This window comes from Micromys minutus (genome assembly GCF_963924665.1).
Source record: "Micromys minutus genome assembly, chromosome: 12".
Taxonomy (NCBI): Eukaryota; Metazoa; Chordata; class Mammalia; order Rodentia; family Muridae; genus Micromys; species Micromys minutus.
In genome coordinates this window covers 37,588,952-37,613,822 of record NC_137981.1, presented here as the reverse complement: position 1 = coordinate 37,613,822, position 24,871 = coordinate 37,588,952, and the positions used below count along the sequence as shown (strand labels likewise).

Sequence of the window (24,871 nt, the reverse complement as noted above, 5' to 3'; positions counted from 1 at the left end):
TGTCTATAAAGCATTTTACACAACTCACTCCCTTTAAAGAAAAATTTGAAATGTAAGGCTGTGTAAGATTTGTTTTTAAACTGTACAGTTTTTTTTTTTTTTTGTATAGTTAACACACTACCGAATATGTCTTTAGATAGCCCTGTCCTGGTGGTATTTTCAATAGCCACTAACCTTGCCTAGTACAGGCTAGGGGTTGTAAATTGGCATGGAAATTCAAAGCAGCTTCTTGTTGGTGCACAGCACAAATTAGTTATATGGATGGGGACAGTAGCTCGGTTGTTTTTGTTTTGTTTTCTGTTTTTCTTTTGATTTTAATTTGGAGGATTTTTTTTTTTCATCTTCAGTTGTCTTTGATGCAGCTTATACAAAGATAATTGTTGTTCTGTTAACTGAATACCACTCTGTAATTGCAAAAAAAAAAAAAAAAAAAGTGGCTGTTGTGTTGACATTCTGAATGCTTCTAAGTAAATACAGTTTTTATTAGTAAAAGAAAACACCCCTCTTGGCCTCCTCAGGAAAATAGGCATGCAAGTGGTTGGATGCAGACATGTATGCAGACAAATGCTCGTTCACATAAAATCTGTTTTTAAAGGATAGAAACAGAGACTTTTATAAGTGATTTTCTTTGTGGCAATTAAGTGTAGAATGGTGACTAGGCCTCCCCCATCCCCTGTGGTTGTTAGTGAGTTTAAATGAGTCTGGGCTGGCCAGGCTGGAGCCACTATGGGGAGGCGGGAGGTGGGGTGGGAGTGTCGGAAGGGGTGGGGGGGTTGGGGAGCAGGGTCTGAGCCTCATGAATGATGGTGCTGCAGGAACCTGTCCAGGCTGCTGTATGGCAAGCACTAAACCACTTACCAAGACACAGTTTTTGTTATCAATCCCAAGAACCCTCTATGCAGATTTCACAAGCCTCCGTTTTATTTGCAAATGAAAAATACAAGTCTGCTTTACAAGAACTTGAAGAACGGAAACAGATTGTCCCCAAAGAATCCCTCATATACTTTTTAAAAAAAAATTATGTGTTTATCTTATGATCATTAATTTTATAAAATAGTTATTTTTAAAAAGATTTATTTTAGGTATATAAGTACACTGTAGCTATCTTCAGACACACCAGAAGAGGGCATCAGATCTCATTACAGATGGTTGTGAGCCACCATGTGGTTGCTGGGAATTGAACTCATGACCTCTGGAAGAGCAGTCAGTGCTCTTAACTGCTGAGCCATCTCTTCAGCCCCCTCATTTACTTAATAGAAAAAGTTTACAAGAAGTTGGGTCAAACTCATCTCGCCTTGATAAATTTCTCTTGGTCTATAGATTTAGATCCTAAAGGAGCCAATAATCAGATTAAAGAGGCAATTGGCAAGCGCTGCCTTCCAGATGAGGAGCCTATAACCCAAGAGGAACAGATCATGGGAACAGATGACTCAGGAGAACAGCAGACGATACACAACTTCCTGCGGTGGAAAGTGAACTGACTGGTTAGTGCTGATGTTTCTGTCCTTTTAACACAGAGTCTAACAACTGAGTTGCCATTTGTCACCTAGACCATGAGTGTGCCCTTTCATTGGACCCTGACTGTACTGAATGAAAGGCAGTGTGATATTTAGCTGCTAACAAATATCAGAGATTGGCTCTGTTACCAGTATGAATGACAATTTGGGGAAGGGATGAGAAACTTTTTTTTCTTTAATCTCAGTAGGAAATCTATCATGGAAGGAAGAGTTATGTTTTTATCTTGAAGGAACCATTAGATATGGAAATGGTGATGAACAAGAATTTCTTGGTCATTTTTCCAAACTTGGTTTTTTAATTTGGTTTTATTCCTGATAAACGGAGTGACAGATCTTCATTTCTAGGCTCTTCGAGAATGGTGTTAGTGAGTATCAGATGGAACAATAAAAGACATTGCCTACTCAAAAAAATAATAATAATGGAGAATAGTGCTTGCTTTTTTTCCTCATCCATTGGGTAGAAACACAGAAGTAATGAGGTTACTCATGGGCCTAGGCTGTGGAAAAGGAGGAGGAGGGAGAGAAGAAGAGGGAAGGGAGGAAGAGCAGCAGCAGTAGTTAGTTTTCCTGTACTTCCAGTTAAGCTCCTGATGGTCTCAGGAACATTCTAGTTACCATGATAATGTAACATCTGGGGTCTCAGTGGCTTAGAGGGCCAGCCTTGCACAGGATGCCACTGTCAAGAGCTGTGTGGTGTTCAACAAGCACTCCTACCACACAGTGGTATTCATTACTAACAACTGGAAACAGCTGGGCTTGGGATGGAAAGGGCTCTGAAGAACACCAGTGAAGTTTCCAGAACCTTTAGCTGAACACCACATGGCCTTTCAGTCCTTTCTGGGACTGAGTTTTACTACATTTGTACCAGGAAACTGAGTTACTGTGGCTTATTCCTGAACTGAAAAATCCCATTCTGCAATCAAACGAGAACACCATTTTGTTTTAACAAACGTCATTCTCACTCATTCTCTCATTAACATTACATAGAATTAGAGATGTAGAGGTTGATGTCAAGGCAATACACGATTGGACAGTAGAGAGTGGGGCGGGGACAAAATTTTGTAAGGCGGGAGAGAGGAGGAAGAAAAGAGAATCAACATGGAGCTGGCGAAAGAGGATTTAGACCCAGGTGGTCTTAACTGGTGATAGGTAGATATGAATATTTTCAAGGGTTTCTACAGGTCAATTTGTCTTATCAAGGTGGGTGGTTTCTATCTTTGTCAACTGGTTGTAAGCTTATTTGGTTGTATTGGGGATTTAGATTTTCACATATAAATCTGTTTGATAAATTATTGATTGTTGTGTCATGATTTTACCAGGCTGTGAGGAATGTGAACAAAGTTCCCATCAGGCAGAGAGGCACCTGGGAGGGGGCAGCTTGCTGACTGTGTCATAGAGAAACAGCTAGGCCAAGCAGATCCAGCTCAGTGGTCCAAGGCTCCACTCAGAGTGAGAACGTGGGGACAGTAGCTGTAGATTCATGTTTATTTTTACTGCATCAGAGACTGCTGTAATCTGGATTAAAATAATAGCAGTGAGAGTGGACCTTTACAAATATTACATTACTACGTCATTGATATGGCTTTTAAACAAATTGGATAGAGAAAGAAAAAAAAAAAAAAACCCATTAGAATTAAGGCAGTAACATGTGCAAACCCAGCACACCCCTGACAGTCCTCAGTAAAAATCTACTCTGGTCAGTTGGTGTCTGACATGGCTGCATGCAGGTCTCATTGCTTGGAAGGATAGGCCCGAAGAGAGCTTCATTCCTTAAAGGGGAGAAAAATCCCCCTCACTGGCCAACAATGGCCAGGAGCAGCTTCCTGTAATCTCCACTCGTGTCACTTGAGATCATTGAGCTTAGGGTCTTCTGATACATCTGGGCGAACATCTGTTTTATCTGAACAAGGTCAATCTGTAAGAAATGTCAGGGCAGAGAAAAATCTGTTAAAAGAAAATGCATTTGTTTGCTTAATAATATAATCAGAATGGGGAAGGACAAACAGCAAATGGCCAACATTCCAAAATTTCCATTCACACTAGTACCGGTGTCACCCCTGAGGACCCTGTTTGCCACTAGAAGCACTAGAGAGATGTGACATATCATCTGCTATTCCCCAAATATTAGGCATTTGAAAATATGATAGTTATCTGATAACAGGACAGCTTTATATATAATTAATAATATAGTGAGTGTTGGTAAAGATGCCAACACTTGTAGACTCCTGATGGGAATATAATATGGGGTAGTTTCTGTGGGAAACAGAACAGTAATTTAAAAAAGGATCTACAGAATCACAGTATCATTCAGAACTCTATTTCTTCCTAATTCCCAAACAAAGTAGCAGGAACTCGAAGGGACTAGTGTACACCATGAGCACAGCAGTGTCATTCTTTAAAAACAGAGGCAGAAGCAAGACAAGCGTGCACACAGACGTGCACGGATACGGTAGCTTGGTATGCTGCCTACAATGAACCTTCCGACATACAACGCAGCCATGAACTCCATGAAGCCTAGACTAAGTGAAAGAATTCAGTCTCAACAATGCTGTGTGATTCCATTCACCAGGGGAACCTAATGTCATCAATGCAGAACAGAAAGGAGGCAAGGAGGGCAGAGGGTGACTGTTTCAGAAGTATACACTTTCAGTTTTGCAAGATGTAAAAAGTTCTAACGACATGACAAGTATACAACAATATGACCGTATTTACCGCGACAGTCTACACATTGCGTTATATGGCTATGTAAAGAAACCCTACCTCAAACAAAACAAAACCCACATATTGTTTGCCCTCCCCAAAACAAATCTCCCTCTCATAGATTTAATAATGTATGCTTTCAATTAAAAATATAAGCAAAGCTGGATGTGGTGTGCATGTCTTTAATCCCAGCACTAGGGATGCAGAGGCAGCCAAATCTCTGGTCAATAAAGTGAGTTCTAGGACAGCCAAGACTACACAGAAAAACCTTGTCTTGGAAAAACAAAACAAAACAACCTCCCCCAGAAATCCAACACCCCCAAACAAAAAGTAAAAGTAAAAACTGATTAATTTAAATATTATTTTATATTTAATAAGGATGCTAACTTTGGTTTTCTTGGTTTAATTTCCAGCACTACATAAATCAATCAACAGATAAGCAAACCAGACACAATGATGCCCGGTTGTAGTCCTAGATACTATACAGTCAAGGCAAGAGATCACTGAAGCCCAAGAGTTTGGCACCAGCCTAGATACTCTTAATGAGGCCTCAGTTTCCTTACAAAATGAAAACAAACTAGCAATTTCCCATAAACCCATATTCTCCACAGGCCTTCTCAAATATAAAAGCTTTAGTGCTATCTTTCCTGAGGGTAGGAGTCTGTTCTAATATTGAAATCCCCACACAGAGGGCATATCTTTCCTAAAGGTTTCATAATCAAGAACAAGGAGGAAATCACCATTCAAAATTAAGTACAATCCAATACAGAACTGTCCCCTTGCCTCACCTCACTTCGAGTGACCACAATCCTGATCAGGGTGGAGTCATCTGTTCCAGCGCCTTTCATGGAGTAGTAGAGTTGCTCAGCAAAGAAGGCAGGACGGTTGAGGGCACACTGCACTGCAAGGCAGACAAGCTTTAGAACGGAGTACTGGTCTACCAGCCAGGCTACCTCTGTGGCTTTATGTACCGCTGTAAGCCTGTTTTTGATTATTTTATTTTAAACAGAAATCTAAAGTGTGTTGATAATCTTTCCTCAGGATATCTTAATCTTTGTAGCTGAATCAGATAGGCAACTTTCAATTCTAGAGGATTCCCTCTAGCCAACAAATGTTATTTTCTTTTTATAGACGAACTCATGTAGATTCTTTACACTTTCCAAAATGGAAATCTATAGGAAGTATACCCCAGATTAAGCAACATCTTACTAAAAGAAATGACAGAAATATTCACGTGAAGAATATAATTTCGAGAGCCTGCAGGAGGACTCAGCAGGTAAAGTACTTCAAAAAATCTGGTAGCCTGAAGTTCATCCCCCAAATCCACTTATAGTTAGAAGGCAAGAATCACCTCCATGAAATGTCTTCTAGTTTCCACATGTGCCACGGCATGCATATGTTCATAACATACATATCACACTCTCACACACAGTAAATAAAATTAAATTTGAAAATATAAGAGTGCCATTTAGGGGCTGGGGACATGACTCAGTGGTAGAGTATTAGCTTGCCCAAGGTCCTAGGTTCAGTTCCCATCACCATACACATACTCACGGAAAAAGCTAGGAATATCGTTTAGAAGAAAACAGATTGTCCAGGATCTGAGTCACTGGAAAGTTACTTAGCAAAGTGAGTGCCTACAGATGGCAGAGGGTACACACTGTGAGCTGTTGTTACTTTAGCCCCAGTTACTACAGTGCCTCCGGTGCCATGGCAAGCACTCCCCTGCTACCACCAAGGTGCTGACAATACTCATATTCCTGTAGTATCTGTGGACAGAACTCCCACGTGTCTAGGTGTCAGATCACCAGAAACATATTAAAGAGTTTCACTGTGTTTATTGATTGTATGGTATGTTCTGAGGGCTCAAAATGGTGCTTTGTGTGCTACATACATGGAGGTGCATGTGGTTAATCCCAGCACTTAGGAGGCAGAGGCAGGTGGATCTTTATGAATTTGAGATCTAGAGTATGACATCCTGTCTCAATAAATAAGTAAATTGGGCTGGAGGGATGGCTCAGTGGGTAAGAGCGCTGACTGCTCTTCCAGAGGTCCTGAGTTCAATTCCCACAACCATCTGTAATGGGATCTGATGCCCTCTTCTGGTATGTCTGAGGACAGCTACAGTGTACTCATCTACATAAAATAAATAAATAATTCTTTAAATAAATAAGTAAATTAATTATGTAAGAAAAGAAAAGAGCCGATTTGTGGTAGTACTGTTAGTTCCTTAGGGCTTTCTCATTCATTAAAAGGTCTATAATATACCGGGTCCTTCTTGCAGTACTCAACAAAGATTTACACATGAAAGCCAAATCACCTTACACAAACAATCCTTTTGGTCACAACATCAATCACTCATAGAATCTTATACAAAAGTATAGGGTTCACTTAGTTTCTGCCTGAACAGATTCTGGGGAGACTATAGTAACAGTGATCATTCAGTGAAAAACAAAACAAGGTAGAGTACAGAAGTGTCTTACATATGGTCTTCAAACCCCTTTCAACGTATCCAGAAAATTCTCGGCTTACACTGCTTAGCAAATCTCGATTAGCCATCTGCAAACAAAAAATTACAGAGCTAAGCATTTTCAAATCTTAAAATAAAGACCGCATCTTCAGAAAAGTTAAGATGTACCCTGGAGTAAGCCTCCATGGTGGCTTTCAGCTGAGGGAAGCTTCTTGTGGCGAGGATCATGTTGAAACAGGATTCATCTGTTCCTAGCCTCCCCTCCCCAGCCTGATAGAGACGCTGGGCATCATCCTGAGCCATCTGGTGGTTTACACTCTGGCTCTCATCACGGTTTCCCTGCAAGAGGAAGGCAGGAATTAGAGGTGAGCCTCTTTCCCCAGTCTAGTCCCTTTGGGATTTATCAAACGTGAATGACATCAAGTCTGCCAAGCATGCCCCGCCTTTCCAAATCACTATTCCATTACACTTTGTTTTGGACTTTGGAATATACAGTCATGGTTTAGAAAGGCTGAAGTGAGGGTTTCAGAGCTTTGAGTGCTAAATTACGAGATGTCTTTAATGAGGAAGGGAGTATAAACTATCTCTCAAATAATTCTCTTCAGCTGGGATCTGAGATCAAAACACTCTGTAGAGACCCATTCCTATAAGACTGTAAAAGAGCAAGCACTTGCTGTGTACCAGGCATTATGTTAAATTACAGGACGCCGGAGTCTAAGGGACTATGAAAGATTTCAGACCCAAGTATACTGTTATTATACACATATTTCTTATGAGGGCTGAGAATATAGCTCAGTGGTAGGCAGTTTGCCTTGCACGAATGAACCCCTAGATTCAATCCCAAGAACAGAAACAAAAGAAACCAAAAACAGACAAGCATAATATGAACTGACCATGAAGACTTGGTAAAATGACATATGAGGGTTTGGAAGAGAGCAAGTCCTAGTGCCCATCTGAGGAACAAAACAGGAAGACGCTTCTTAACGCTAGAGATGTACGTCTCTTTTGAGGAGCATGAGGAAGGGTATAGTCATATTCCAAACAGGTAACTGAACACGGCACAGGAAAATGTGTTCAAAAGTGGGCTGAAGCTCAGAGACCAGGCCCGCAACCCTAACATTCTCTTGAAAACACAAATAAGTGACTTCTCCTTTCCCACCCTAGAAACGTTCAGATGGGTCACGGACACTGCAAAAAGACAACCCAACTGAGACTCTGCTTTGCACTTAGTGGCTCTGCCTGTGCCCCTCTTCCATTCTCGAATCCTAACTCCTCTTCCACTTTGGTGTTCAAGGCAAATTCAGTCTCTCCAACATTTTCCTTTTCTCATTCCTGTAGCTCCAGCCTTTGCACACTATCCCATACTCACTACACACCTTGTATACTTTCTGTAACTCTTTCCATGGCTCCTCAGAGCCCCTCCTCCACTTTTAGATCCCCTGAGATCCTGTTGTACACAAGCAGGAAGCCAGGAACTCCTAATACTCAAACCAGTGTGTTAGTCTTTTGTGTGTCTGTCAAGTACATCAACCTCATCTTCCTGTTATGAATACTATTCCAAATACCCTCTTGGAGTATTTCCTGTCCCCTCTCTGCATACCTGGGGAATAGTAAGGTAGATGTCAACTGCAGAGAGAATGTCTTGTGTACTGTGTGGAAGCAACACCTGTCAATAAAAAGCTGATGGCCTATTAGCAAAAGGCAGGGCTAATGGGGGTGGGGTAGGGGAGTGCTGGTAGAGAGATAGAAACTCTGAGGAGAGTGAGGTGAGAGAAAAAGATTTGCCACCCAGACTCTGAGAGACAGACATATGAAACCGAGGAGATGTAACCAGCCATGTGGCAGACACAGAATAGTTTAATGGGTTATATAAGTTATAAGCTAGTTGGGAACAAGCTCATTTATGGCCTACACATTTATTCATAAATAATTAAGCTTTCCTTATTCAGGAACTGGGGCCACATGGGAAAGCTCAGTCACACCAACTGCAGTACTCTCCTGTGTTCCTGCCTCTCCGCCTATGGCTGTGACACCCTCTGGGCACTTGCACTGTGACCCACATTAGCTGACATGACACTGCTGAACTGTCACAGATCTCACCTTCATTTCTGCCACAGAGCCTCAGGAAGGTTCTGATTTTATGAAATCTAAAAGCAGTTATTTTCCTATTCCTTACAAAAGCCAGATGTACAGAACCCAGTCTCGGTAATAACTAGAAGAAATCTGTCCACTGTGTTCTGTGTTGTTCCACAAAGACAGCAAGAATCCAAGGAGCTAACTACTAATAATGTATGTTCCCGTCACTAACAGCCACTAACACTATACTCACCTGGCACATGGACACGAGGAGACGTTCAAAGTGTCCTGAGGTATCTGACCTAATGTCGTCCTCAAGGTTCCGTCCAAATTCTAAGAGATAACATCTAACAATGTCTCGAATTTCTTGGTTTGTTCTTGTGCACAAAATCTCTATCAATACACATTCTTGAGTTCCTGCTCCCTATAAGAAACAACAAGGAGAATTACACAGAAGCAAAGGAAGTTCTCTGGAGACAATAAAGCTCTGTTCCCAATGACACAAAACAATTTGCCTTATCTACCACTGCAAATTGGGAACTATCAAACTTTGTGAGGCTACATATATTAAGCAATACAGAATGATCATAAAAAACAAGATGGCGTACCTGCATTGCCTTCCGTAAACTCCAGGCATCATAGTAGGTAGAAGGCATGAACAGGGCAAGGATTAATTCTTCCATATTTCCACTTAACTCTGACTTGAGATCTTTAATTAAATCCTGTTTAATAACATATGAGAAGTTTATAGGATTTCTGTGTCTTATTTCACATAAATCATTTACAAAAAATAATTTAAAGATTTTTTTATGTGTTCGTCTGTTTTGTCCACATGTCTACAATGACCATGGGAGCCAGAAGAGGGCACTGGAGTCCCTGAAACTGGAGTTACAATGGGTAGTGAGCTGCTATGTGGGTGCAGGGAACAGATCGTTGGTCCTCTGGAAGAGCAGTCAGTGCTCTTGACCATTGAGCCACATCTTCAGCTCCTCACTGAAATCTTTCAAGGAAAATATAGAAAAGCTAAGTGAAATTGGCACTATGGAAGTTAAACTTTCAAATCTGAATGTGTTACACAAAGGAATGAATGAATCTATGAAATTCAGTGGTGAATTCATTTTGTCTATAAACACGAATCCTTGCTGCAGTTTTTCAACCGTACCACATACAAAGACAGAAGGTCTGGCTAGAAAAATAATAGTTCAAAATAACAAAATGAGGGATGGTAAGGTGCTGAGCAGGTAAAAGATACTTGTCAGTGGGTTCAACCCCTGGGGTGCACATGGTGGAAAGAGAGAACCAACCCCTGACCTCCATACATGTATGACATCATGCACACACCCATACTCATATCTAGCCACCTGCATAAAAATAAATGAATGTAAAGTAAGCAGATATTTACTTTGTATAAGAAACTAGTTTTTGGCTCTATAAAGAAGTAGAAATCATATTGTCTTGATCTTACTGAGAGGACAAACATCTAAAAAGAAAACTGTATTCTAGCACTATTAGTGTTAGTCTTGTGCGCTGTATATTCAGAAGCTGAGCTCTGTGCCCCTGTCCTGTCTACAGCCTAATCTTGGCGCACTGTATTAACCAATGTGCTGTAAAGAATGCTCCCCAATAATCTCTGATCAGTTAATAAAAGGCTAGAGCCCATGGCTGGGCAGAGGATATGAAAACTTGAGATCAAACTGGGGGAGGGGGCCCAGAAGGAAGGAGAGAGGAGAGAGAAGGAGAATGAGAAGGAGAGAAGAGGAGGAGAAAGAGGAGGGGAAGGAGTGGGGAAGGTTGCTATGAAGCAGGTTAGACCATGAGCATGTCAACAAAGAAGGTTGCAGTGAGAACACATGAAACAGAACAAGACTCAGTTGGCGAGTAATGGGGCAGTTATCTGGTTACTAATAGACTACTTGGGTTTTAATAGTCTCAGAACTGTCCAGTCTAGGTTAGTAGCTTGTTAATAAACTCTGATGTTTCTGTGTTGTTGTCTTGAGAGCTAAATGGGAAAGAGTGGAGAAGAAAACCCCCAACAAAAGTTCTTCAACATAGCCTTGAGTTCTTTGAATAATGGCCCCATAGGCTCATCATATGATTGAATGCTTCATCCTCAGTCGGTAGAACTGTTTGGAAAGGATTAGTAGATGTGGCCTTGTGGGAGGAGCTCTGTCATATGGTTTCAAAAGCTTACACCAGGCATATTACTTTCTTTCTGCCTCCAACTTTCAGATAAGCTGTGAGCTCTCAGCCACTGCTCCAGCGCCATGCCTACATGCCTGCTGCCGTGTTCCCCACTATGACTGTCATAGACTAACCCTCTGAAACTGTAAGTCCCATGGTAACTCTTCACAACAACAAAAAGTAACTAAGACAAGCACCAAGTATGTAACACAGAAACGCCAGGTGACTTTTAAAGGGGGCTAGGAAGCTCAAAGAAAGCTTCTAGTTCATACCGTAAAGAATACAGGAAAATGAACAAGCAAAGAGGAAGAAGACAGTTACTTAAGATAGCTAGAAAACACACCAAGAACAGAGGAAGTTCTCAACAGTGCAATCATCTATAGTATTTTTATGAAGTAGGGTCTCACAATGTAAACCAGGCTAGTACAGAACTCCTCGTTCTCTCCCTGTCTCAGCCACATGTGCTAGAACTGTAAGTGTTCACCACCACGCTCAGCGCTTTACAAGAGGGGCCTCTTGGTTTTCTGTTGCATAATCAATCAAGAAACAGGGCTAAGTATGTATCTGGCTACTTTTTTTGTCATCTTGGTATGTGCACAGGGGTTATCTGAAAAGAAGAACCTCAATTGAGACAATGCTTCCATCAGACTGGCCTGTAGCTAAGCCTGGAAGGCATTTTCTTGATTCACTATTTATTAATGAATACAGGATGGCTCACTTCAGATGCTACTGCCGCTGCGCAGGTGGTCCTGGGTTGTATATGAGCACAAATTAGGCAAGATGTGGGGAGCAGGCCAGTAAGCAACACTCCTCCATGGTCTCTATTCAGTTCCAGGCGTACCTTCCCACACGGAAAGAACCCATTCCAGCAATACTTACCCATGTGCAAAGTGGCATGTACATATCCACTATATACATGGCATCTAGCCATCCATCCATATCCACAGAGAAAGAATAAATAAATAAGCGAGAAAGGGGGCTGGAGAGATGGCTCAGCGGTTAAGAGCACTGACTGCTCTTCTAAAGGTCCTGAGTTCAAATCCCAGCAACCACATGGTGGCTCACAACCATCTGTAATGAGATCTGATGTCCTCTTCTGGTCTGTCTGAAGACAGCTACAGTGAACTTATATATAATAAATAAATCTTAAAAAAAAAAAAAAGGACCATTTCCACAGAATATACCATGAGACACGTTCCAAGGGAAGAAAACAGTGGAAGACCACGAATAGGTGAGAAGAAACAGGGTCTGTGTAAGGAGCAGATCTTGATGGGATCCTATCTACTGGTTCCTGAAACCAGCACATAAAAGATGCAGTATGAAGTGGGAAGAGGGACTGCTCTCAAGTAAAAAAGGTTTTGAAGAGATACTAACACTGGAAGTGTTGAGGTTTGGTCTGTTGCTATGTTGTAATGCTAAGTTCTGTACCAGGAAGGTCTAGGCCTACCTTTAAAAGCCTTCGTTGCACAAGCCTTGTTCCTTAATTTAAATAAATTAGATTTATAGATAAATAGAACTGGCTACAGCCAGTTACTGGAGGGATTAGATGTAGGTGGAATTTGAGTTATCTGGTTGGGGGGGGGTGTTGAAGAGAGGGGGAAGGAGAATTGAGAGAAGGTGCCACAAGGAGAGATGGACCATGAGCACATGGCCAGGAGAAACAGCAAGTATTTGGGGTACACTGCTAGGAAGGTAGCCAGGACTACACTGGAGCCCATGAAGTCTGTTTATCTACCCATTCCCCCAAAGGATTAGTAAAAAATCCAGGGTCCAATCTGACATGAATGCAGGCCTGGTAGACCCTGCAGTTCTCACAAAAGGGGAAAACGCATACCTTGCCATACATGGTCTTAAAAGCTCCTTTAATTTGTTGCCTCTGGTCACTGGAACGTCTAGACACAACATCCACAATTGCTTGCTCGTCTGTCCCTGGAAGAGTCATAGATATTTAAATTAGGATGAAAATTCTTCCAGGGCAGCAGATGACACGGAGGTGGGAGCTGACAAAGGACTCTTGTTTATGACACAGACTTTCCTTACAGGTGTGAGAAGACAATCCATTTTCCTTACCAAACCCCTTCATTGCTTTGCGGAGAATTTCTGCATCTCTCATGGCATCAAAGTTGGAGGCTGGGCAGATTGTTCCTTGGGTGCTCGGAGTCATCGAAATAGGCTGGTAACAAAGGGTGTAAGTTCAAGTAAGGATTTTGCTTGGACAATAAGGAAAACATGAAAACTTTATCCAGTTATCATCTGTATACAAGAGTTTTAGTGCAAGGATAGGAGATGTGTTGCCAGGCCTCATTTTGAACAGGCAGGTCCAGCCCCCTTCCAAACACACTTGTTTCCTGCTAACAGACAGCCACGCAGCAAACTTGCATGAGACAGGAAGTCAAACTCATGAGGTTAAAGTTACAACCTTCTTATTCCTTAGCTTCCTTGACAGGAAAGGAGAGATAAGAGATTGACCCCCGAACAACAAGAGATGATAGGGTGAAGGGGAGGAAGGGGAAACTGCAGCCGGGATGTAATATATGAGAGAAAAAAAAAATAAAAAAATTAAAGTAAATGAAAGAAGAGAAGAGTGAAAGTATGTGATTTGAAGCTGAGAATAAAACAGCATTAATGGTGTAGTCGTGAGCGCCCAAGTAGATTTTCACACTAGCAACGGGTAATCTCTCTCCATTTCCCATATGGGGTCTATTTGTTTGCCAAGATATGAAGTAAACATTTTGTATGATGGTGAGAAAAGCACAAAGCGGAAGTGAGGGGGGAACAATATGCTTCATAGTTATATTTAAAATAAGCAGAAAAGAAAGGCTGGGGTTGTAGCTTAGTGGTGGCACACTAGCAAGTGTGAGCGAGGCCCAGGGTTCAATCCCCAGGCCATAAAAAGGAGGGAGAAGCAAATCAGAATCAGCAGAGAATATTTTGCCAGCATAAATCTACATGACAATAAAAATAATTTTTCATAGTAATAAACAATTTTACACAAGTATTATAAATGTGCTAAAAATCAGAGGGCAAAGGTATGCTGAGAGACAGGACATCTGCACAGTCTGCAATGTTACTGTATAGAAACTAGTCAGGCACCATCCTGAACAAATGACGGAATAGGCCAACAGGAAGTGCCTTCAGACACATGTGCTGGAGAAAACTCATTTCTGTTGGATGCCTGCCAAAGCAGCCTGACCTGAATTTAAACACGAGGAAAGATCAGATATACCCAAACCAAGAAATACTTGTAGTGCTCTTCAAAGTGCCCAGGTCATAAACGAAGAAGACTGAGGACCTTTCAAAGAGGACCCACGAGACAGGACAATAATTCAATGTTCCATCCTGGGTTTCATTTTTTGAGGCAAAAGGACTATACTGGAACACTTATTAAAATCTGAAAAGGGTCTGAAGGTTAGGTAATAGTGCTACACTAATTTAACTTCCTGATGTTGATCATCACATTGTGTTTTTGTTGGAAGATAACATGTAGAGAATCTAGAAAGTATGTGTAGTTTTACTGCAATTTTGTAAGTCTGACTTCAAAATTAAAAATTTCAAATACAATGTTGTAAATTCATCTGTTTGCTTGTTTGAGGTTCTAAGGATTAACCTAGGGCTCTGCACACACCTGGCATTACCACTGACTGTGTCTCGGGGACCAACTGCTCTCTGAAAATGCTCAAGCCAAGGCTTAGAGGAATGAAGACAACACTTGTGACAGGGTTTTGCTTGTTTGCTTTTAGATGTAATGTTCTATTTAACCTGCTATGTCAAAATATTATTTAACATGTAATCAATATAATTTCAAATTACTAACAAATTCCCTACCACCTATGTAGAGGCAGGAAGATCTCTGTGAATTCAAGGCCAGTCTGACATTTATACTGAGTTCCAGGACAGCCAGGGTTACAGAGTGAGATACTGTTTCAAAACACTAAAATTTAAATTTCTTAATTAAAGATAAGAAAAAAGGCTGGAGAGGCTCAGTGGACAGAAGCACTTAGAGCTATCAGGATCACTTGGAGGCTTCGGTCTCCAGGCCTGTTAAGACCACAGTTCCCTTTGGTCTGAAACAAGTCTTGGTGACCGAGCAGATTCCTTCTCAGAACCTAGGATCAGCTATCAGTGGCCAGGCCCAGCGGATCCTGTGTCCTTCCAACTCCCAGCATGTCCCACCACAAACACAAACTTGTCACAGGTCAGAAGCCAGTGCTAAAGCATTTGCCAGCTGCCAGGGTTCCTTAACCTGTGTCCCGGCTGAGTGACCCCAGAATGAGCAGTCACAGCCTGCAGCCTTGGGAAACAATTCTGAAAAGGAGCAGGCATCCATACAGAAACCTGAAGACTCAAAAAAAAAAAAAAAAAAAAAGAAAAGCAGTGGATTTTGGAAGATTTTTGACATTGACTGCCTAACTAGGAAAAGGGAAGTTTGGAAATGACTATCTGGTGAGAGAGAAGCAAAGCATGTTCATCCTGGCTCTGAAGGTGCTGTTTAAAATACAGCTGGAGAAGGTGGGTGTGGAGATCCAGTCCCACCTGCGGCACCCCAACATCCTCAGGCTGGATGGGTATTTCCATGACTCCACCAGAGTTTATCGAATTCTAGAATAGGCGCTTCTTGGAACAGTCTATAGAGAGCTTCAAAAACTCTCCAAGTTTGAGGAGCATCACTTACATCATGAGCTGGCAAATGCTCTGTCCCACTGCCATTCAAAGAGTCATCCACAGGGACATTAAGCCAGGAACCTGCTGCTTGGGTCAAATGGGGAGTTGAAGATGGCAGACTTGAGATAGTCTGTACATGTTATATCTTCCAGGAGAACCACACTGTGTGGCACCCTGAACTACCTGCCCCTGGAAATGATTGGCGGTTGGATGCATGATGAAGGTGGACCTCTGGAGCCTAGGTTCTCTCTGCTATGAGTTCCTAATGGGGATGCCTCCTTTTGAGGCACACACTCACCAGGAGACCTATAGAAGGAGATCACAGGTTGAATTCACATTCCCTGACTCTGTGGCAGGGGAAGCCAGGGACCTCATTTCAAGACTGTTAAAACACAACTCAAGCCAAGGCTGACACTGGCAGAGTCCTTGAACACCCTTGGATCAAAGAAAAATCCTCAAAACCTTCAACTGGCCACAATAGCAAAGAGCCAACTCACAAATCACCTTAGGGAATCGGGAGCCATGGGCACTGTGCAACTGTGAGAAACACCCCATTGAAGCTGCCTGAACCACCATCGCTGCTCTCAGGGGCCTTGCTGAGCAATGAGTTCTTGGCCTTGCATCCTGTTGCCCAGTCCCCAAGAACCATGATGCTTTTCAGATTTAGTAATCTGAAGGTTCCACAGCCACTGTCCCCCAGCCTATGCCCTAAGATGTCCTTCTGGGGGTCTCACTGTGGGAAAGTTACCAGTGATCACCTGTGTGGTAGCCTTCAAGTGTAAGGGGGTGTGTGTAACTTACTGGGTTGCCAGGCCTGGGAAAGTTGCTGGAATGGATATGTAATCTTTTAAGTGTCAAAATAAAGACTTGTACAGACTTTGTTTTTCTTTCGTGACACCCAATCAGGGCCCTCCTGCTGTCAGCCTTCTGAAGCCCACGTGGGATTCGGATCCTCAACCACAGTTATGGAGCCTGTGCATGGCCTCTGTCTTGGGACCTGAACTCAGGTGTTTCTGGATGTTAAAGGCTATTTTGTATGTTGAGTTCTATCACGTATGTAAACTTGTTAAGTATATAACGGTATGTATAACATCTATCTGAAACTTGTTGCTTTTACAGAGGTGCCAGGTTCAGTTTCCATCATACTCTCCAGAGAATCTGACTGACCTCAGCGGGCACCAGGTTTTCACATGGTGCCCATACACACCTGCGGGCAAAACTCTCACACATTAAATAAAGTACATAAACCTTTTAAAAATAAAAAACAAAACAAACAAAAAAAAGGGAATGTGAACAGTTCAGTAGCTAGCAAGAAAACCTCTGACAGTGTTGGGAATTGAATCCAGGCTTTGTATAAGACAGAGAGTATAATCCACTTAGGCAAGCCTTCTAGCCCCAAGGAAATGTTTTTATTGTTAGCAATTCCTCCCGCTTATATATTATTACCTTAATATTTTGTTTTATTAAAAGAGCTTAGCAGTTACTCCCCACTAATGTCTAAGCCAGAAATGCAAACAGAGAACAAATATTTTCATAGTAAATAAAAATTAAAATTATTCTATTTGTAATAAATACTGCAGTATAAAAAGATATTCCCAACATATTAATCATATGAGAACCTCTACCAGGAAGTAGAAAGAAGCCCCTGAGATGGAAAAGAGAAACTATGAGAGCGAGGGGTGGGCAGTGGGGGCACAGGAAACAGGCATGGGGTGGGCAAAATCAACCAAAAGAAGTATGTGTGACAATCCCATCTGCTACACTCTGTAAGGGAACATCAAAATCCCTTAATGGAGAAGGAGATGTGAATAAAGAGAACTTAAAGGAGGGTGTTGGGAGAAGCAGAGATAACAGAATCTATGAGGCATGGAAGCAAAAGAGGGTTGTGTGGGAGAAGGAAAGGGATCATCAGGAGAGGAACAGGGACAGGGACAAGGAAGGAAGGGAACATGTAAGATGTAAAATACACACACGGGCATGTGTATGTACGTTGTTTATAAAGATTATAATGAAGTCCATTACTTCACGTGCTATAATAATTCAGAGACAAGTAAGCTAAATGGCTCATTGGGTAAAGGTGCTTATTGCTAAGATTGACAACCTGAGTTCATTCCTGGGCACTCACACTGTAGAAGGAGAGAACCAATCACTACAGGATCTACTCTGACCTCCACATATACTATGGCAGCTGTGTTCACACATGTGCTTGCACATATGAACACATACATGAACATATACAGGAATATACACATGCATGCATGCTTAAATTGCAATCAAAATTCTCTTTCACAATAGATTTATAAAATGAGTAATCTAAAAAAGGGCTAAAAGCAATTAACTGTGGTTTTAGAGGACTCTCTCTACGGTTCTGCTGGTCAGAAAAACTGTATGTTAGGAGTTTGTCTAAGCTCCGCCCCACAGTTACCTGGCAATGGCCATATGCGCCTGACTCACTACAGAAGGAGCTGCTTGCCCCCTCCCCTCTCTTTTGCTCTCCATTACACAGAAGTAATTTTAAAAGTCAAGATAAAGGGAAGGATCCAAGATTAGCAGCCTTGTTCTTGTATTTTGCACAGGACAAAAAAACAAAAACACCAACAACAACAACAAAACAGCAATTTGTAAAATAGAGTGAAGATGGAGACCTATAGAGAGAGAGGTAGGAAGAGGATTTCAAATATGGAAAACCTTAGAGGGTTACTGAGAAATCAGTTCAGTAGATTTAACTAGCTGCCATGTTTAAAGTTCTGCCAAGCATTGACTGGAAATAAAGATACAACCCTAGTAAGTGTAACAATAGAAATCACACCTTTAATCCCTGTACTCAAGAGGTAGAGGCAGGCAGGGGATCATTCTAAATTCAAGGCCAGCCAGGTCTACACAGTGAGTTCCAGGAACAAATGCTGGCATAGATGGAGGAGCTAGGATAAGGATTAGTAAACAGTCCTTACTCACATCACCACTATAATCCACAGAGACAGGGGAGAAAGCAGGATAGGAAGAAAAGGATTCTGTATCGATCTGAAAGGAGAGCAGAAAGTTATAAAGGGCGGACAGAGAAAACTACCTTCATAAGTCTGAGACATACAGACCGCCCACCACCCAAGCTGTAATTACTAAAGGCAGAGAGGATACAACCAATGCAGCGGGCATGCGTGCACTCGATGGGATGAAGGACAGCATCACCACCCATGAGACAGATGGAGGCTGCTCTTACCAAATTTACCACTGCTTAACAGTGTCTTAGCAGATGGGCTAAAGACACCAGGGTCAATCAAGAGCAAAGTTTGTCTCCCATTAGTGTGACAGATTATTTCCTCTGCTTCACGAGAGTGGCATTGTCCCTTGACATTATGAGTCCCAGGTACTCACACCAAATCTAAGGGTAGAGGTAAGATATGCACAAGGAGAAGAAGCAGAAGTACCTGGCCAGGGTAGGGAGCTTGTCCTCCAGGGTACTGCGAAGGCATCTGTCCTCCAGGAAAGCCACCTGTATGTTGAAAGCAAACAACAAACATAGGCCACAGCAAACCATTTATACTGAGCACAGGCACATCCATGCTGTGCTACCACTGGGGGAAGCGACATTTTAAGGTACAGAACAGTGGGTTTCGGTACAGCCTTCTGTACATGTAGTCATTGTTTTCTGTTTACATCTGTGTCCCCACATTTGTCCCTGTGCCCCTCCAAACAACCATGCTCTGTTTTGATGTCATATACATCAATCCCTTTCATTCTTCTTCCACAGTGCCTCTAAGCCTCTTCCTCAGGCTCAGTGGCTCACACTGTGAATCCCAGACACTTCCTGGTTGTCTCCAACTAACCAAAGGAACCTGCTAGTTTTTATGACTTCGCTGTGGTTTTCTCTCAAGAATAGGGATGACAATGACAGCTCACACAGTCTCTCAGAATTTCTTATCTTGGCTGGGTGTGGCACTGCATGCCTTTAATTTCAGCCCTCTGGAGAAAGGCAGGTGGATCTCTGTTGAGTCAATACCAGACCATTCTACAAAAACCATTCCAGGACAGCATGGGTTACAGAGTGAGACCCTGCCTCAAAACAAGCAAAGAAATAAACCTCTTCCCAACCCCATAATCTTCATAGGATGATCTTTCGTTTTTCAAATTTTTAAAAACATGTAACTTAATACCTAATTTCATGTTCTGTGTATGAGTGTTAGTTTCTTTGTTTATTAGCCAAGCCCGTTCCTTTGGCTGTGGTTTCTATGGATAATAGGTAGGGACAGTGGGAATCTCATTCATCCATTCATGTGAGTCACTAATTAGATGACAATGCCATTTGGCTACCTTAAGAGAGGCATAGTTACTCCCACCATTTACCTTCATTGAATTTCTTCACTTTGACATTCAGAGCACTGGGCAGAAATCACATTGCATCAACACCCGCCTCGGTGTATGAGTGTTTGAGTGTTTTGATTACATGTATGTCCATGCACCACACCAGAAGAGGCCAGAATAGTGTCTCCTATATGACTTCTGGGACTTGAACTTGGGTCTGCTTTAAGAGCAGTCAGTGTTCTTAACCCATTAAGCCATCTTTCCAGCCCCAATCTCTCAACTGCTGAGCCACCTAGTTATTTAGCTCCTCCCCATCTTAACACAAAATAGAACCTTGAAATAAATTCAATTCTGATTCCATCTGAAATTTGTCAGGATAAAGTTCTGGGAGTGCTTCCTTCAGAAACTGGTTATTGGCTTTTGGACAGACTAGTTAATAGAAAAAAAAAAAACCATTCCTCTTCTCCATTATACTGATTTACAAATTGAGACTGTATACTTAAGATTCTTTACAGAATTATATACACATTCCCTGAAGACTATCTCAAATATTTTCTAAGTTTGCTTGACAAACTCACAGAATCATAACACAGTTTTTCTCTAGACAGCTGGGACATACCTGGTACTGGAACCTGGGCTGGTCCACCACCGTAAGACTGCGCAGGTGGCTGTGGATAGCCAGAAAAGCCTGCTCCACCGGGTGGGGCCCCAAAGCCTTGGCCTGCAGATTAGAAAATCAACATTTCAATAAGCTACACTGAAGAGCCACGTGTAATAATCTCAACACTTAGGACTGCTGTGAGCTGGTGGCCAGCCTGAGCTACGGAGTGAGCTCCAAGCTACCCTGGTATGCAGACTGAGAACTTGCCTCAAACAAAACAAAACAAAACAACAACAAAACAAATAAGTCTTGTAATAAAGAGAAAATTTAAGAAAAATGTTGACTGTTATCATGGGAAATACATGTCAGTAGAGATGCAAAAGTCATGCTTTGTGTCAATTCACCTTGTCATCAACTCACGGCACACCGGAACTACGTTCCAGGGTCAGTATGGAAACGCACTTGCTGCCAAGCCTGAGCACCTAAAGTGATCCCCAGAACACAAATGGTGGCAGAACAGAACTGATTCTCGCCTATACAAACACACCATGGCACTCATGGGCATGCACGTACACATATGCACATACAGAAACAAAAAAAAACATTTGAAACTGAGTTTTAAAAGTTTTGGTATAAACTGGGCCTAGTGGAGCACGCCTTTGATCCCAGTTCTAGGGAGGCAGGCCGACCTCTGAGCTCTAGACTAGTCTCCAGAGTGAGTTCCAGAACTGCCAAGGTACACAGACAAACCCTGTCTTTTTTCTTTTTTTAATTTTTTAAAAAAAAGATTTATTTATTTTTCTGTATATGAGTACACTGTAGCTGTCTTCAGACATACCAGAAGAGGGCATCTTATCCCATTACAGATGGTTGTGAGCCACTAAGTGGTTGCTGTCAGGGAATGTCAGGGTGGGGAGGCAGGAGGGGGTGGGTGGGTGAACACCTTCACAGAAAGAAGGGGTGATGGAATAGGGGATATGGAAGGGAATCCAGGAAAGGAGATAACATTTGAAATGTAAATAAAATATATCCAATAAAATCAGTTTAAAAAAACTTTTTAAAACTAGATTTGTTCCTTTTGTTTTGTAGGTGCATGCTTGGTGCCCTCAGAGTCAGAAGAAAGTCGTATAGGCCATGGAAATGGGAGTTATAGATGTTTGGTAAACCACTATGTGAGTGCTGGGGATCCCAGGTCCTCTGCAAGAGCAGAAAGTGCTCATCTTTCTAGCCCCATAAAGTTTTCCTTAAATCTTTGGATTAAGTGGCTCTTAGACTTAAGGTAACGTGTCATGCTATTTAAAGTTTCTGCTTGTCTATTTTTTTTTTTTTAAGATTTAGCTATTTTATGTGCACATCTGTTTTGTGGGGATATCAATGCACTATATTCATGCAATACTCAAGGAGGCCGAAAAGGGTGTCAGAGCCTCTGGAATTAGTGGCTGGAGAGGTGTGAGCTGCCATGTGGGTGCTAGGAACCCAAGCCAGGTCCTCTGGAAGCGCAGTCACCACTTTTACCCACGAAGGCCATCTCTCCAGCCCAGACATCCTCAACCTGTGGATCGCAACTCCTTTGGCAAACCTCTATTAATTTTATGGTTGGGGGCGGGGTCACCACATGAGGAGCTGTATTAAAGATGGCAGCCTTGGGAAGGCTTAGAGACACTGCTCCAGCCCCTTCTTATCGGTTACAATTAATGATAATCAAGTAGTGTATCTTACACAGGCTTTTCATTACCAAGAACTTTACAATTCCTGATCAAAGGAGAATATTTTAGTCTCCCAGCTCTCCAAACTCTAAGAGTCTTTATCACCCTAGCTTACTACCTAAGGTTTAGCTCTCCGTGGTTAACTTAGAGTAACTTTGAACCTTCACAACACAGGAAACAATGAAGATGATAAGGGAAGAATAGAACAGAACACTTCAATAAATCTCAAGTTATAACTTACCTCCAGGATAGGCTGGATTTACAGTTCCAGGATAACCCCCAGGGGCTGGATAACCTCCAGGTGTGGGGTAGCCTCCAACTCCTGGGTAGCCTCCACTAGGTGCTGGTGGGTAAGCACCTCCTCCCATTGGTGGAAAGCCACTGGGGTACGGATACTGACCCACAGCGGGGAAAGATGGCTCCTGACCCGCAGGCTGGAAAAATTAGAAACATGTACAAATGGGCAGAATCATAGAAATATAGGACCCATTTTAAAAACTATCCAGGTGCATCTCCCCTGACCCCATCTTAAAATAAAACCCCGAAACTTATCATCTCTGGCATCTTATTATTAACTTTACCAATCCTAGTCCACTTTGTCAGGATTTCCACTCCCCCCTACTCAATAGTCCATGGCTGACCTCCAGGAGACTTGAAGCAAGCAAAGCCAACATTTCAACAACACATAAAATACAGGTTTCTGTCTTTACTTAACCTAATGTAGCAACACTGGGTGTGCCTCCCTGCCTGGTCACACGGGGCTAGAGCTCGGATGTCTGTATATGACAGCCTTTTATTTCCAGACAACACTTGTCTTTCCTCACTGATTGGACACTTGAGTTTATGACTCCTGCTCTAGGGCACAGGCCACTTCTATATCACAACTGTATGAAAACTATTGGTGATTTTAGTATTTAGATAGCAATACTTACAGGAATTCCAGAGAAAGGTGGGTAGCCTGTGGGATAGCCTGGGTATGACATTCTGTAACAACAACAAGTCCTTTATAATTTTTGTATACCTTAATGCATTTGAAGACATACATACGAATACACACAGTATAAAGATGGGCATTAAATGTAGATAATGAGGCCAAAGATCGTGTGTGATGGTTTGAATATGCTCGGCCCAGGACATGGCACTATCAAAAGGTTTGTCCCTGTTGGAGTAGGTGTGTCACTGTGGGTATGGGCTTAAGACCCTCATCCTAGCTGTCTGGAAGTCAGTCTTCCACTGGCAGCCTTCTGATGAAAATGTACAACTCTCAGCTCCTCCAGCTCCATTCCTGCCGGATGCTGACACCCTTGTAATCCTGTAACTGGGGAGATGGAGACATGCAAACGCTCAGGGCTCACTGGCTAGCTGGCCAGCCTGGACTAATGAGCAAGCCTCGGGTCTCTGCAATAAGCCCTGGTGAGCAAGTTTGACCTGAAACACTGTTACAAATGGAAGGCAAATGAGAGGCTGAGGGTGGACACCATGTTCTAGAAGTGCAGGGCACAGACAGGCAAGAAAGCAGAACAATGACAAATACAAGGGACAGGGTGGGATGTGACTATGACAGGTGGTTGCCAAATAGAAATGAGAGATCGAGGTAGAAGACCAGAGGCTGCGGATGCAGTCAGGCATAGTGACTCACACCCGTAACCCCTGGGCACAGAAGCCCTGAGATTCATGCCCTGCACCTTGAGGAAAACAAGAGGCGGTTAGGAGGCTGTCAAGTATGGTGTGGAATTACATACCCACACTGCCAGACCATATCCATCCCTTAGCTGTCAGCAGTCACTACTTAAATGAACCGATATTCTATTGTAGGCTGTAACCTGGTACTTGTATTCATCTGTGGGAATGGCTCTCCTGTTCTTCATTTCTATTTCCATGGCATGTCCTTGCAGCAGGTCGCACCATAACACAATGGCTACTAAGTGCTAAGATTACCTTCCAATTATACTCTGCCTCATACTTTCTCGGCTTTCCAGTGTTCCTGGACATCATCATTAGCTGCCCTCTGCACGAACTACTCTTAAGACCCCACATCCACAATGATTTCCTGCTGAAGTATCAAATTAAAAACTCAATGGCCATGTTGCAGAGGTATAGTTCAAGAGTGTGTTTAGCCTGCCTGGTTCTAGAATCTGACCCCATTACAATCAGGAGGAAAAAAATTACTGGTCAAACATTTCAGTTCCCTTGGTACTGTCTCCAATTTATAGTCAACAATTTTTCTCTAATTTAAAAGATTAGTTTCTATGTGTGCCTGTGTATAATACACACTTGCCAGGGGCCGTGGAGCAAAAGAGAATGCAGGATCCTCTGGAACTAGAGTTAATTAAGGACAGTTGTAAGCTCCCGTGCGAGTGCGCGAACTAACTCCAGGTCCTCTGGAAGGGCAGTCAGTGCTCTTCAGTATTAAGCTTATCTCCGGTCCCGTCACCCAAGCATCATTTCTTCATCTAATCCATGATTACTGACTCAGCCCTCAAGCCCGTGATCATGCATCATTTCTTCCCTTAGTTTAAACTCTACATAATACTACGAACAGAAAGTGGGATTCTGTGGGTTGATGTTAAGGTGGTACATGATTGGTCAGTGGAGAGGTAGGCGGGGAAAAGGCTAGGAAAACGGAAGAGGGAGGGATTCGGGAAGGAACAGAGATGGA

At 42.4% G+C, this 24,871-nt stretch overlaps 1 protein-coding gene and 1 pseudogene across 6 annotated transcripts in view; one reads left to right on the top strand and one right to left on the bottom strand.

Annotated features, from left to right (window-relative positions):
* Positions 1–2,983: 2,983 nt before the first annotated feature.
* The window catches only part of LOC308427842 (putative protein MSS51 homolog, mitochondrial), a 41,544-nt gene continuing 19,656 nt past the window's right edge, over positions 2,984–24,871 (bottom strand). For 4 of the 5 annotated variants that reach the window (XM_080926088.1, XM_080926089.1, XM_080926090.1 and 1 more), the window contains 13 exons: positions 23,145–23,196; positions 22,454–22,646; positions 20,525–20,626; positions 19,032–19,096; positions 18,562–18,627; positions 13,015–13,117; positions 12,779–12,873; positions 9,372–9,485; positions 9,017–9,187; positions 6,856–7,026; positions 6,701–6,776; positions 5,006–5,118; positions 2,984–3,432 (listed from right to left, as the gene is read on the bottom strand). In XM_080926088.1, coding sequence (XP_080782214.1) covers positions 3,310–3,432; positions 5,006–5,118; positions 6,701–6,776; positions 6,856–7,026; positions 9,017–9,187; positions 9,372–9,485; positions 12,779–12,873; positions 13,015–13,117; positions 18,562–18,627; positions 19,032–19,096; positions 20,525–20,626; positions 22,454–22,646; positions 23,145–23,196 — 1,444 coding nt within the window. In that variant the 3' untranslated portion in view covers positions 2,984–3,309. The remainder of the gene's footprint in view (positions 3,433–5,005; positions 5,119–6,700; positions 6,777–6,855; positions 7,027–9,016; positions 9,188–9,371; positions 9,486–12,778; positions 12,874–13,014; positions 13,118–18,561; positions 18,628–19,031; positions 19,097–20,524; positions 20,627–22,453; positions 22,647–23,144; positions 23,197–24,871) is intronic. The other variant, XM_080926091.1, reaches the window with a different exon arrangement.
* LOC308427994 (aurora kinase A-like) lies at positions 15,109–16,018 on the top strand (annotated as a pseudogene). Its single transcript has 2 exons — positions 15,109–15,139; positions 15,359–16,018. The product of its transcript is annotated as an aurora kinase A-like (transcript).